The sequence below is a fragment of the Triturus cristatus genome, chromosome 12, assembly GCF_964204655.1.
Source record: "Triturus cristatus chromosome 12, aTriCri1.1, whole genome shotgun sequence".
NCBI lineage: Eukaryota > Metazoa > Chordata > Amphibia > Caudata > Salamandridae > Triturus > Triturus cristatus.
In genome coordinates this window covers 810,537,248-810,550,962 of record NC_140595.1, presented here as the reverse complement: position 1 = coordinate 810,550,962, position 13,715 = coordinate 810,537,248, and the positions used below count along the sequence as shown (strand labels likewise).

General features: G+C 47.0%; 1 protein-coding gene across 1 annotated transcript in view; it reads right to left on the bottom strand.

Moving 5' to 3' along the window:
• Positions 1-598: 598 nt before the first annotated feature.
• Positions 599-13,715, bottom strand: part of CD68 (CD68 molecule) — a 108,712-nt gene continuing 95,595 nt past the window's right edge. Inside the window, exon 6 of the mRNA XM_085637332.1 lies at positions 599-2,094. Within this exon, the coding sequence (XP_085493458.1) occupies positions 1,955-2,094 (140 nt within the window). The 3' untranslated portion in view covers positions 599-1,954. The remainder of the gene's footprint in view (positions 2,095-13,715) is intronic.

Below are 13,715 nucleotides of genomic sequence, written 5' to 3'. Positions count from 1 at the left end.
AAGTATGTTGGCTTGGCGACGTGCTGTACCACGTTGTGTTCTGTAGTCTGAGTGTGTGTGGTAGTGGGATGTGTATGAAGTTGGGTGCATGTGTTTTGAGGATGCTGTATGAGTGTTTATGTTGTCTCTGTGTGATTTTGGGGATTGGTAGCATGAGGGGCTGGGTGAGGCACAATGAACATTATCATAGGCAACAAACCATGCAAGTCCAATGAATGAGGTAATGGACCAATACCAAACCCGAAGGACCCAGAGAGCTGCTGTTTTTATTGGTCGGCAGTGCTGACTTTTTGATGCATCTGGGTATGTCCTTCTTTGCAATGAAGGGTTTGACAGGCTGGAGTCTTTTGTCCAGATTTCTTTTCTATCTCCCGCCCCCCTGTTTGCACCTCCTCTTTTTCATCACTCCTACCTCTAGACACCTAAGTCTGATAGAATGTGACCGATGGCAAATGAAACTCCCCCAAAAAATACACCTTAGAGTGTTTTAAAATGTTTATTTACCCCAGTGTCGCGAATATGCTTCGCAAGTAAATTTGACAGTGTTGTTTTTCTGATTAAACGTCAATCTTGCGAGAAAAAAACTTGCCAAATACAGTTTTAGCAGATAATTATTAACCGTCTTTATTATGATTCAAAATAAATGTAAGAAATATATGGTTTTAAAAGGGAGAAATATGAGAACACTTTTCTCTTCCACTCCAGAATTTATTTCACAACAGGAGCTCTATTTCTAACGCAAATATAATAACAATTTCATCCATTTACAAAAGTGTTACAAAATTTAGGCACAATTTTGCCTGCTAGGTAGGCAACATTTCCCCAGTTTTGCATGCCTTTAGAAGTGCACACTTCCTAGCCACATCGCTCGGAGGGATCAGTCACTTACTTGATACATGATTATTGCATTATGTGTTACAAAAAGTGCGGAAAATTTTCACAATCTGCTGTTGCGTAATTATTTGACATTTTGCAAAAATTATTTGAAATGAATAATCAGCAGTTAGCACTGTATTTTAGTGCAAAATGCGTCCTCGTGTCTATTTTGGACAAGAGGACGCATTTTGAGGTATGAAATATAACACGAAAAACCACAAGTGCGGTGAACACCAGCCACACATTGTGGTGGTTCTTGGGCTCTGGCACTAACATTTTGCCACCATATGGCATAATGGCATAGTTACAGAATTGTCGCTTAACAAGTGTAAAGTGAAATTTGCTAAATTATGTGAGATTTCGTTGGCATAATGGAGGTTTCTCCTGGGCCTAGTTACAATGTTGCTCTTTCCAAGGTTTGGTTATCCAGTGTATCGCAGTGGTGCCCTCCCCCCTCCGGAACCTTGGTGCGTGCATCATGACTCGCTGAGCAGGGGATGTAAATGTGATAGTACACTGGCCAACGGTACAGTGTTGTCATGAACACATGAGAGATGTGTGAAGTTGAAAGGTTTTTCCTCTTTCTTCAAAATTATGCTGGCTTCACAACTGTCAAAAGGGATGCAAAGTGTAACTCGTAAGAAGAAGAAGTCAGCAAAAGTAATTTCGCAGAATACAATCTCCCAATAAATAACTTTAACGGGAGAATTATCTGCCAAAAAGATTTTTGTGAGAAAGTTCTTCGGCAAATCGTGAAGTCTGTAAAACCTAGCCGCCTTCCTGAATTCGAACATTGTAAACTTTATAAAACTCCACAGAAAAATATTAAATATCACTCATCCCTTGCACGGATGCTGCCATTAAAAATACAGAAGATGGGATTCCTAAACCCTGATTGGTCCAGGTCAAAAGATAAACAAAAGAAGTGTTTCTTCAACAAAAGTGCCACAAGTTGGACAAAGAGAAGAGTAATAGAGACTTATCCGTGACTTGTTTCACCCCTGATGGTGAAATTATATTTTCCAGTTGAGAGCGGGCGTGTCTCTCCCATGTGCTGGATCCTTCGGAAGAGCCGTTCTTAGATAGATTGGTACCCGCTGTAGGATCTCCTTCGTCCAATGAGGTATGCCACCACCACGACAATGATAAGCACAGCCAATATCACCCCAACAATGATGGGTATGGCCATGCTGGGTTGGTCGGTGAGGCAGTGGTCCGCTGCGGAAGAGGGAGAGAGATCAGAATTACTTATCAGTGCAGTGGACAATCTATGTATGAAATTGCAAAACTTTGTCCCCCCCCCTTCTGATGTCCTATTACAAACTCGTCTACAAAACAAAAGAATGCAACACTCTGAGAGAGTAACATGAAGCCGCCCGCAGGAGCAAGCCTGCTCACCTCTACTGCAGAGGCGGGGCCTGCCACTGACATGGGTCACACCCAGCGGGTGTGGAGTCTAGGTTTACATCTACCCGTGGAAATAGGGTCGAGAGGGAAGAGATATCTGTACACTAGAAAAATGGCACAAGTAGCTTGACACCAGCCTTGATGAATGGCACAAGTAGCCTGACACCAGTCTTGATAAACGGCACAAGTAGCCTGACAACAGTCTTGATTCATGGCACAAGTAGCCTGACACCAGTCTTGATAACTGGCACAAGTAACCCGACATCAGTCTTGATAAACAGCACAAGTAACCCAACACCAGTCTTGATAAACAGCACAAATAACCTGACACCAGTCTTTTTAAATGGCACAAGTAACCTGACACCAGTCTTGATAAATGGCACAAGTAGCCCAACACCAGTCTTGATAAACGGCACAAGTTACCTGACACCAGTCTTGATAAACGGCACAAGTAACCTGACACTAGTCTTGATAAACGGCACAAGTAACCTGACACAAGTCTTGATAAATGGCACAAGTAGCCTGACACCAGTCTTGATAAATGGCACAAGTAGCCTGACACCAGTCTTGATAAACGGCACAAGTAACCTGACACCAGTCTTGATAAACGGCACAAGTAACCCGACACCAGTCTTGATAAACGGCACAAGTAGCCTGACACCAGTCTTGATAAACGGCACAAGTAGCCCAACACCAGTTTTGATAAACGGCACAAGTAACCTGACACCAGTCTTGATAAACGGCACAAGTAACCTGACACCATTCTTGATAAACGGCACAAGTAGCCTGACACCAGTCTTGATAAACAGCACAAGTAACCTAACACTATTCTTGATAAACGGCACAAGTAACCTGACACCAGTCTTGATAAACGGCACAAGTAACCTGACACCATTCTTGATAAACGGCACAAGTAGCCTGACACCAGTCTTGATAAACGGCACAAGTAACCTGACACCAGTCTTGATAAAAGGCATAAGTAACCTGACACTAGTCTTGATAAACGGCACAAGTAACCTGACACCAGTCTTGATAAACGGCACAAGTAGCCTGACACCAGTCTTGATAAACGGCACAAGTAACCTGACACCAGTCTTGATAAACGGCACAAGTAACCTGACACTAGTCTTGATAAACGGCACAAGTAGCCTGACACCAGTCTTGATAAACGGCACAAGTTACCTGACACCAGTCTTGATAAACGGCACAAGTAACCTGACACTAGTCTTGATAAACGGCACAAGTAACCTGACACCCGTCTTGATAAACGGCACAAGTTACCTGACACCAGTCTTGATAAACGGCACAAGTTACCTGACACCAGTCTTGATAAACGGCACAAGTAACCTGACACCAGTCTTGATAAATGGCCCAAGTAGCCCAATTCACTTATTGCTTGTGCTTTGGGGGGAACTTTGCTCATTTATAAGTATATAATTGTTGGGAAGAACTCTGCTCATTTTTAAAAGTTTATGACCGTTTATTTTGTGGGGTGTAGTATTGTGCTGCTTGATATCGCACTGACTTGCTCATTTGCACAGACTTGGTGAAAGGGGAGGAGGAGCTGCGTTCAATGCTCCGGGGGGACTCTTAAGAGGGAGATAACAAAGGTTAGCCTCCCAGCTGCGGCGGTACCGGCGTTCACCACTCCTTTTAAGGGGCAGATGACGCGGCCGCGCCGACGGCGCGCCTAAGGCAAGCCCGTCTGCGCCCGTCCGCGGCCGACCAGGCCCAGGGGCTAGGACCCTTGGCTCTGTGACCAGAGGTAAGCTCTCATATTCTTACAACCAATTACTCCAGCTGAAAGATAGTGTCTCCCTGTCATGTAGCCATTCTATGGCTCCCGATACTTGCTATCATAAATGTGGCATTGCTCTTTTGAATTTCAGTCTTTTCTTGAGTCTAGGGCTACTATCGCCCCTCATGCCAATAGGACTTTGTTTATGGCCATGCTGAATTGTCGCTCCCTTCCCAAACATTCTACAGAACTGAGGTTGCTGCTGGAGGAGTACAAACTTGATGCCTTGTTCCTTACGGAAACATGGCTATCTAGCACTGCAGATCCAGCAGTAGTTCGTACTCTCCCGTCTGGGTACTTGATCCAGAGACAAGACCGTGTTGGAGAAAGAGGAGGGGGATTAGCTATCGTGTACAAGGATATCTTTCGCTGCCAGATTACTGACAGTTTGATTTCGGATTGTGAGGGCTGCTTCTTTACGATAGGCTTCTCCCCCACATGTACCTTTTCGAGTACTCTTATTTATCGACCACCGGGCCCTAGTATCAATTTTAGTAAAGAGCTCCCAGACAGCATAGCCAAATTAGTGAGTTCCACCTCTAACTTTACAGTGCTAGGCGACTTAAATATTCATTTTGACCTGGCTTTGGACCCTGAATCTGAGGTGCTTACTGACATCTTAGACGTATTGGCCCTGAAGCAAAAAGTGTCTGGCTCCACTCATCAAAAAGGTCAACTTCTGGACCCTTTATTTTCCGATATCAACGATTTTTCAGTGGATAAACCTAGCCCTCTACCTTGGTCAGACCACTTCATGGTTCCTTTTGCTTGGACTCCTCAGCAGGGTGGACAGCCAAGGGAAAGGGTACAACTTTGGAATCGGAGCTGGGCTAATCTCTCCACGGATGCATGGGCGTCTACTCTTGATAACACTAGGCCGGTGCTTAGTGATGACCCTGAACGTGATAATATTAAATTTAATCAGTGGCTTGAGACGTCTTTAGACGTCACAAGTAATCTGACAACAGTCTTGATAAACGGCACAAGTAACCTGACACCAGTCTTGATAAATGGCACAAGTAACCTGACACCAGTCTTGATAAACAGCACAAATAACCTGACACCGGTCTTGATAAATGGCACAAGTAACCTGACACTAGTCTTGATAAACGGCACAAGTAACCTGACACCAGTCTTGATAAACAGCACAAGTAGCCCAACACCAGTCTTGATAAACGGCACAAGTAGCCTCACACCAGTCTTGATAAACGGCACAAGTAGCCCAACACCAGTCTTGATAAACGGCACAAGTAACCTGACACCAGTCTTGATAGACGGCACAAGTAGTCTGATACCAGTCTTCATAAACAGCACAAGTAACCTGACACTAGTCTTGATAAACGGCACAAGTAACCTGACACCAGTCTTGATAAACGGCACAAGTAACCTGACACCAGTCTTGAAAAATGGTACATGTAACTTGACTCCAGTCTGGATAAATGGCACAGGTAACTTGACTCCAGTCTGGGTAAACGAAACAAGTAACCTGACACCAGTCTTGATAACGGCACAAGTAACCTAACACCAGTCTTGATAAACGGCACAAGTAACCTGGCACCAGTCTTTATAAATGGTACATGTAACTTGACTCCTGTCTGTGTAAACAGCACAGGTAACTTGACTTCAGTCTTGGTAAATGAAACAAGTAACTTGACTCCAGTCTTGGTAAACGGCTCAGGTAACCTTCCGGATTTTAGAGTGCACTGCAAGCTCACACCAGCTTCAGCAATCCTCACACAAACAATTCCACACTAGATTTACCACTGATTGTGCAAGCAACTTGACACAACAATTATCACCAATTGCACATGCAACTCAGCACCAAATCACCAGATAATGTACATGAAACCTGACCTCGGAGTCACTAGCGATCGAACTGTGCAAAGAAACCAGTTTCACTAGTGACACAAGATTAACTACTGGTTGCCCATGTTACCCCACACAATGCTTACAACTGGCTGCAGATGTAACTTGACAACAGATTCCCCACTGATTTCACACAATAGATTCACAACTGCTTGCACGAGTGAACTGACCCCAAGTAATCCACCCTGCGTAATCCAGTGGTTGACACGCCAGCGGCCAGCAGGTTCTGCACAGATGACACGTGCAAACTGATAGCAGGCTCATCGGTCGTGCATGTGGTGCCACATTCACCACGAGTACCCTGACACACCTTTGTATGTTGCTTACACAGCTTGTCATCATTTAGTGTGCGTATTTCGCTATATAGCGCCTGTATCAAGGAAAAAGAAGCACAGACGGCAGCTTGTCTACGCTTTACAGCGCACCAGTGGGTTACTATACAGCCTAAATCCATTTACTGCAGATTTGAAGTAATTGTATTCAGTGTCTGAGTGTGACTGGTGAATAGCTGTTAGGTTATTTCAGCGTGGTTTGTATTTCCCTATGTCTGAAATAAGTTGTCATTTTCTGGACAATGTCCTCTAAGGTGGCACTGCATGAAAGCTTGTCATAGTCGAAGACGCGGGCACCCCTTTCAGTGAGACTCGGATGTAATTTTACAGATTGTTTCAAAATGTATTGTATCCATCTCACACACTGCCCTTTCGCCGTTGTGGCCTCTTAACTGTGTGACTAGAGAGGGTGGTTGTGTGTCCCTTTATCGAGGTCGACAATATCAGCTTTAAAGGTCACAGTGTGCCCACTCTGTAGAATATCGCTAGATTGTGCATTCACTGTATGATCAGCATTCTACACCACTCTGGTGGGTAAGAGTAAGTGGGATTAAGACCAAGAGCGGGAATTATACCCTTGATTTACAATGTCCTAGCAGGCTGATGGAGTCGATGCAACACGCAATGCAAGCCGTATGGCGACCCTCCCCCTCCCTGGAGAGTGTGTTGTTTCAGTAAATACTTTACAACTTGCACACTTGAGCTCTTGGGGGGGGGGGGAGAGGGGGGCACGCGCCTCCTAACATTGCCATGTTTTACAAAGGGTCGCTCCGAGATTGTTTGTTCTTTTTCCAGCTGACCGGTTCCAAATGGTTTCTGCATAATGTGTCTGCACCATCATGAGTTTTGGTCTTTAGAATAAGCATTAATCCTGCTGAGGAACAAAGGCAGTTCCACTGTGTGGAGCAACATACCAAACAAACCAAACTAGGGAGGGCGGGGGAGGGGGAGAGGGAGCAACCTTCCCCACCCCAAACACCCCCACCCTCCCTTTCGATCTCCCTGTGCCTGGTATCCCTCCAGCATGAGACCAATGTTTTGTTATTCCCTGGCTGGTCCTGGTTTCATCCAGAGCCAGACAGACATGCACACCTTGATTAACACCATCAGGCTCCCAAAAAGGCCTTTATTCATGGCACAGGCCCTGGCCCTTCCTCCATAGCTATCGCCACCCACTGGCACTACCTCGATAGCTATCGCCACCCTCTGGCCCTCCCTCCATGGCTATCGCCACCCTCTGGCCCTCCCTCCATGGCTATCGCCACCCTCTGGCCCTCCCTCCATGGCTATCGCCGCCCTCTGGCACTACCTCGATAGCTATCGCCACCCTCTGGCCATCCCTCCATGGCTATCGCCACCCACTGGCACTACCTCGATAGCTATCGCCACCCTCTGGCCCTCCCTCCATGGCTATCGCCGCCCTCTGGCCCTCCCTCCTCCCTCCATGGCTATCACCACCCTCTACCACTCCCTCGATGGCTATCGCCACCCTCTGGCCCTCCCTCCTCCCTCGATGGCTATCGCCACCCTCTGGCCCTCCCTCCTCCCGCCGTGGCTATCACCACCCTCTGGCACTCCCTCCATGGCTATCGACACCCTCTGGCCCTCCCTCCATGGCTATCACCACCCTCTGGCCCTCCTTCCATGGCCATCACCACCCTTGGCCCTCCCTCCATGGCCATCACCACCCTCTGCCCCTCCTTCCATGGCCATCACCACCCTCTGCCCCTCCCTCCATGGCTGTCACCACCCTCTGGCCCTCCCTCCATGGCTATCGCCACCCTCTGGCCCTCCCTCCATGGCTATCACCACCCTCTGTCCTCCCTCCATGGTTATCACCACCCTCTGGCCCTCTCTCCTTGGCTATCACCACCCTCTGGCCCTCCCTCCATGGCTATCACCACCCACTAGCCCTCCCTCCATGTCTATCGCCACCCTCTGGCCCTCCCTCCATGGCTATCGCCACCCTCTGGCCCTCCTTCCATGGCTATCACCGCCCTCTGGCCCTCCCTCCATGGCTACCGCCACCCTCTGGCCCTCCCTCCATGGCTATCGCCACCCTCTGGACCTCCCTCCATTACTATCGCCACCCTCTGGTCCTCTTTCCATGGCTATCGCCACCCTCTGGCCCTCCCTCCATGGCTATCGCCGCCCTCTGGCACTCCCTCCATAGCTATTGCCGCCCTCTGGCCCTCCCTCCATGGCTATCGCCACCCTCTGGCCCTCCCTCCATGGCCATCGCCATCCTCTATCCTCCCTCCATGGCTATCGCCACCCTCTGGCCCTCCCTTTATGGCTATCGCCACCCTCTGGCCCTCCCTCCATGGCTATCTCCACCCTCTGGCCCTCCCTCCATGACTATCGCCACCCTCTGGCCCTCCCTCCATGGCTATCGACACCCTCTGTCCTCCCTCCATGGCTATCGCCACCCTCTGGCCCTCCCTCTATGGCTAACACCACCCTCTGGCCCTCCCTCCGTGGCTATCACCACCCTCTGGCCCTCCCTACATGGCTATCGCCACCCTCTGGCACTCCCAACCCAATGGCGGCTGACAAAGATAAAGAGTGGTGAGCGGGTGGAGGGGGAGTGGGCTGAATGCGAGGGGAGCGCGTGGTGGGGTTTAATTATAATAATTTTTAAAAAGTCTTACCTGGTGCTGCCGGCTGCCTCGCGCTCCTCTGTTCCAGGTTCCAGCTATCCCTGGGACAGCATCACTGACTCCTCATCCAATCCCTGCGCTGCTCTCAGGCATGAAAGCAGCATGGGGATTGGCCTGACTGGGCTGAATTAACACTCGCTCAGGCACAGGGAGTCTGTGCAGTTTCTCCAACCCGGCTGTGCAATACAGCTGGTTTGGAGAAACCTAAGTGCGCATGTCAGTATCAGCCTTGTGCATATCTACCGCTCTTCAAGCCTCTACACTAAAATACTTTTTTTTTAACCCCCTTACCCATCAATCCACACAGTTATTGGCCAGCCAATCATGGCAAAGTGTATTTCGAATCACTCCAAAAACACTCAATTTCCCTTTTTATCCACATTTAAAAATAAACACAGACAAGAAAATAAATGGTTTTCTGTCTGTATTTATCTGTAAAAATCTGTAAAAACGGAAAACAGGCAGCCTTAATCATAACTTAGCAGACGCCGATCATCTGACCTCTGCTGCAATTTGAATTAACTAGAGGTTTCTCCATAGCAGTTCAGTGCTGGTCCAAAGAACCACATGCCACCAGCTGGACCAGTACAAAAGCATTTGTAACTTCCTTTGCTATTGTAGGGGTGTGACGCTGCGCACAGGCCACGAGCAGCATTCGCATGTCCAGTAAAGGACCTTCTGGGGGTTCAGCAAAGGAACAGTGGCATGGAAAGGTTGAATTCTCTGCTCAGGGGCCATGAAAGGAGTAAATTACACCGTTGTAGGATTCCTTAACACTTACTCCTACAACCTTCCAATAACACTGTGTCCTAGTTATTGTGGACAGTATTACAAACACCATAGCAACTTTATAATACTGGGTTTGACAGACACCACTTCCCAGGAGGATCTATGCAATTCTTTAGTTAATTTCCATGGGTCTTATTCCCAAAGGTAAATGTACACATGTAGATTTACTCTTGTGTAAATCTACTCCTGCACCTAAGAATAGCTTTACACTTTTTTGCTATTCACCATTTGCGAGTGTAAATTTACTCCATTTGAAAGTGTAAAGTTACTCCTAGCTGTAGACTTACACATCTGCACACCCTGCTAGAGCCTGCTAGAACAGGATTTACAAATGTAAATGTACTACTCGTAACTTTTCACACATAGATGGGTCTCTCCACCCCAGGGCAGAAGTCACCCTGTGGTAAGGCATAGGAATATTTTTTAATCTATTGAACTTAAAAAAAATACTACAAATAATGTATTATAAAAATTTAATGTAAAACAATTTTATATTTGCAAGATCTAAAATTAATAAAAACAAATGTACAGCACATCAACTTAAACATGATTTAAACAGCTATTTATTTAAAATACATGTAATTAATCATAGCTCTAAATAATGGTTTTAAACATCCCACGTGCATTCGATTTTTTATTTATTATGTATCAGAATGTATTACGTGGGATGTCTACAAATAATTATAAATGCTAAATTTATTTAACAAATATTTTAATGTTTAAAAGTCAAAATAATGTCCTAATATTCTGTAGCATGTTAAATGTTGGCTCCCTGACTCCATTAATTTATATGCAAGTATGTTGCAGTACCTGTGAGTGACCATGTGTGGTGCTAGATTTGCTCCAGTGTTGGGCTGGAGTACCTGTATGACTGTTTTAGGACTTTCTTTGCTTTAGTAACTTTAGAAGTGCAAATTGTGAATAGCAATGGGTGGACCCTTGAGTGGTTGTGGTTTGTTTTTTCATTTCCTCTCCCTAAACCCCTCTTTATCAGTCCCTAAACCCCTCTGTTCTAGTAGTAAGCTATTTTCCAGCCTCCTCCCCCTCTCATATTTACTAATAAAAACATTGACCTACGAGGAGGCAGCTCTCTGCACTTGTGGCGGGAGATCTCCCTATAGAAAGAGAGAGGTGGAGGCGGAGACCGCCACACATACGAGGAGGCAGCTCTCTCCACCTGTGGCGGGAGATCTCCCTATAGAAAGAGAGAGGTGGAGGAGGAGACCGCCACCCATACGAGGAGGCAGCTCTCTGCACCTGTGGCCTAAATCTCCCTATAGAAAGAGAGAGGTGGAGGCGGAGACCGCCACACATACGAGGAGGCAGCTCTCTGCACCTGTGGCCTAGATCTCCCTATAGAAAGAGAGAGGTGGAGGCGGAGACCACCACACATACGAGGAGGCAGCTCTCTCCACCTGTGGTGGGAGATCTCCCTATAGAAAGAGAGAGGTGGAGGCAGAGACCGCCACACATACGAGGAGGCAGCTCTCTCCACCTGTGGCGGGAGATCTCCCTATAGAAAGAGAGAGGTGGAGGCGGAGACCGCCACACATACGAGGAGGCAGCTCTCTCCACCTGTGGTGGGAGATCTCCCTATAGAAAGAGAGAGGTGGAGGCAGAGACCGCCACACATACGAGGAGGCAGCTCTCTCCACCTGTGATGGGAGATCTCCCTATAGAAAGAGAAAGGTGGAGGCAGAGACCGCCACACATACAAGGAGGCAGCTCTCTGCACCTTTGGCCTAGATCTCCCTATAGAAAGAGAGAGGTGGAGGCGGAGACCGCCACACATACGAGGAGGCAGCTCTCTCCACCTGTGGCGGGAGATCTCCCTATAGAAAGAGAGAGGTGGAGGCGGAGACCGCCACACATACGAGGAGGCAGCTCTCTCCACCTGTGGTGGGAGATCTCCCTATAGAAAGAGAGAGGTGGAGGCGGAGACCGCCACACATACGAGGAGGCAGCTCTCCACCTGTGGCGGGAGATCTCCCTATAGAAAGAGAGAGGTGGAGGCGGAGACCGCCACACATAGGTTGTAATAAGTAATGATACTTTAGAACTACTTTACATGTTACAAAATGCAGTTTGTGAATTGGGGCGTAGGCATGCAGATGTGATAGCTGCATGTACGCATGCACAAATACTTTGCAAAAGTACATTTCAAATTAAAAACAATATTGTTTTGATTTTTTTCTTCTGAACATGGAAATAATTTTTCCACTTGGAGAAACTGCTTTCCTTATAGTCCCCTCCAATATTGGGGATTGTCCCTCTAAATTCCCACCAAGTAATTATATCCTGACTTTGATGTGTGTAGAACTCCAACCATGCGTAAAGGTGCGATGTAAAGGTTTGGGAATGCCCACAAACCTGCACATTTCAAAGCCTTTTCTACTCTAAAATGATCACTCACCATCCTTGTGAGTAGATTTTCTAGCATGGAAAATGCCAAAACTATGGTGTAATTTTAGGTGTGAGTAAATCACTTTGTCGGAGAAACTTCACATTTTGTGAATGTACAACAAGCTTTCACACATCTCAGGTCAACTTAAGTGTGCACATACCCTGAGAATCCGCCCCCTAGAGTCCAAACATGCACCCTGCCACAAGTCCAGATCCAAGTCTGCCTCGCCCACTTTTAGTAACAGCCACCAAGCAATTAATATCTCACAAGGCATTAGCAGTGGGAATTAAATACAGAGTGGTTGAGAATTATTGTAAAAACAAAGGCTACTAAAACAGCTTCATACCATGTTTGTCCTCCTACATTCAACTTCTCCTTTTCCAAAGTGTGAGAGAATGACAATACAGGGAATGAATCAGAGGTTAGCAACAACACCTACCACCATGACTCATGGGAGGAGATTCTGTAGGCCTGCTGTTCCACCAGGATCTGGTACCTAAAGCTAATGCTTGTGGGAAGAATGCAGGGTGCCCAAGCGGCTGCCTTGCACATTGTGTAGATGGTCCCATGTCACTACAATATGAGAAAACCTTTGAAAGTGAATTTCCTGCTTGCTGGAGCAAGGAGTACAGTTTGATTTTCATTGGAATGTACAGAAATTATTATTATGAAAAGTAATGCCAAACACCTGCCTAGGAGGAGACTGATCCCCATAGGGGATAAAAAAGGAATCTGGGCTTCCTTGTGACCCTTATCCAGTCCATGTAAAATATCAGTACCTCGTTGATGTCCAGCTCACGCAGTGCTGCGTCTGTACTGAAGCTGTGCAGCCTAGTGAAGAAGGTAGGAAGACAGATCTCTTAGCTGATGTGGAAGTCAGAAAGTAAACTGAGAACAAAGGAGGTGGACATTACCTTTCCATAATGCACAAGAGGGATTCAAAGAGCTGAGTGATTTGGACAGAGCTATAGTCACGAAAGACTATGCACCATTTCACCACCTCACCATCTCTCGCTGCCATGGTTTCAAACATGCAATAAGCCAGTCTGGCTAACACAATATTCCAATGGTGCTCTGTCTAGGGCTCCACCACAGTCAGAAAAGGGCACACCAAGGTTAAGGTGGCAACATAATGCTTGAATGGGCACAGAAATGTACCTATGGATTCCAATCAGGCCAGATAGCCTGTGTGAATTATGGTGCGGGTTGTGCAATGGGCAGATATGAGTCCAACAACAGTGAGGCGTGGCATGAAGCAGGCGTGCACTGAACGAATGAAAATCCATCAACATGGAAACGTGAGGGGGCAACTAGTCATGCGATGGACAAATGAGAGTATATTGACTGAGGACATAAGGGGGTAATCAGTCATGCAATTGGTAAGTCAGTCTATCAACAGTGAGGCGTCGGAGGGCGTCCAGTCATGCAAGGAGCGAATGAAAGTCCATCACAGTGAGGCATGATGGGGCAACCATGCATGCAATAGATGAATGAGAGCTCATCAGCAGCGAGTCTTGGGGTGGGAGGGTAATTCAGCCGCGCAATAAGTCAACAAGAGTCCTTCAACAGTGAAACGTGGGGTG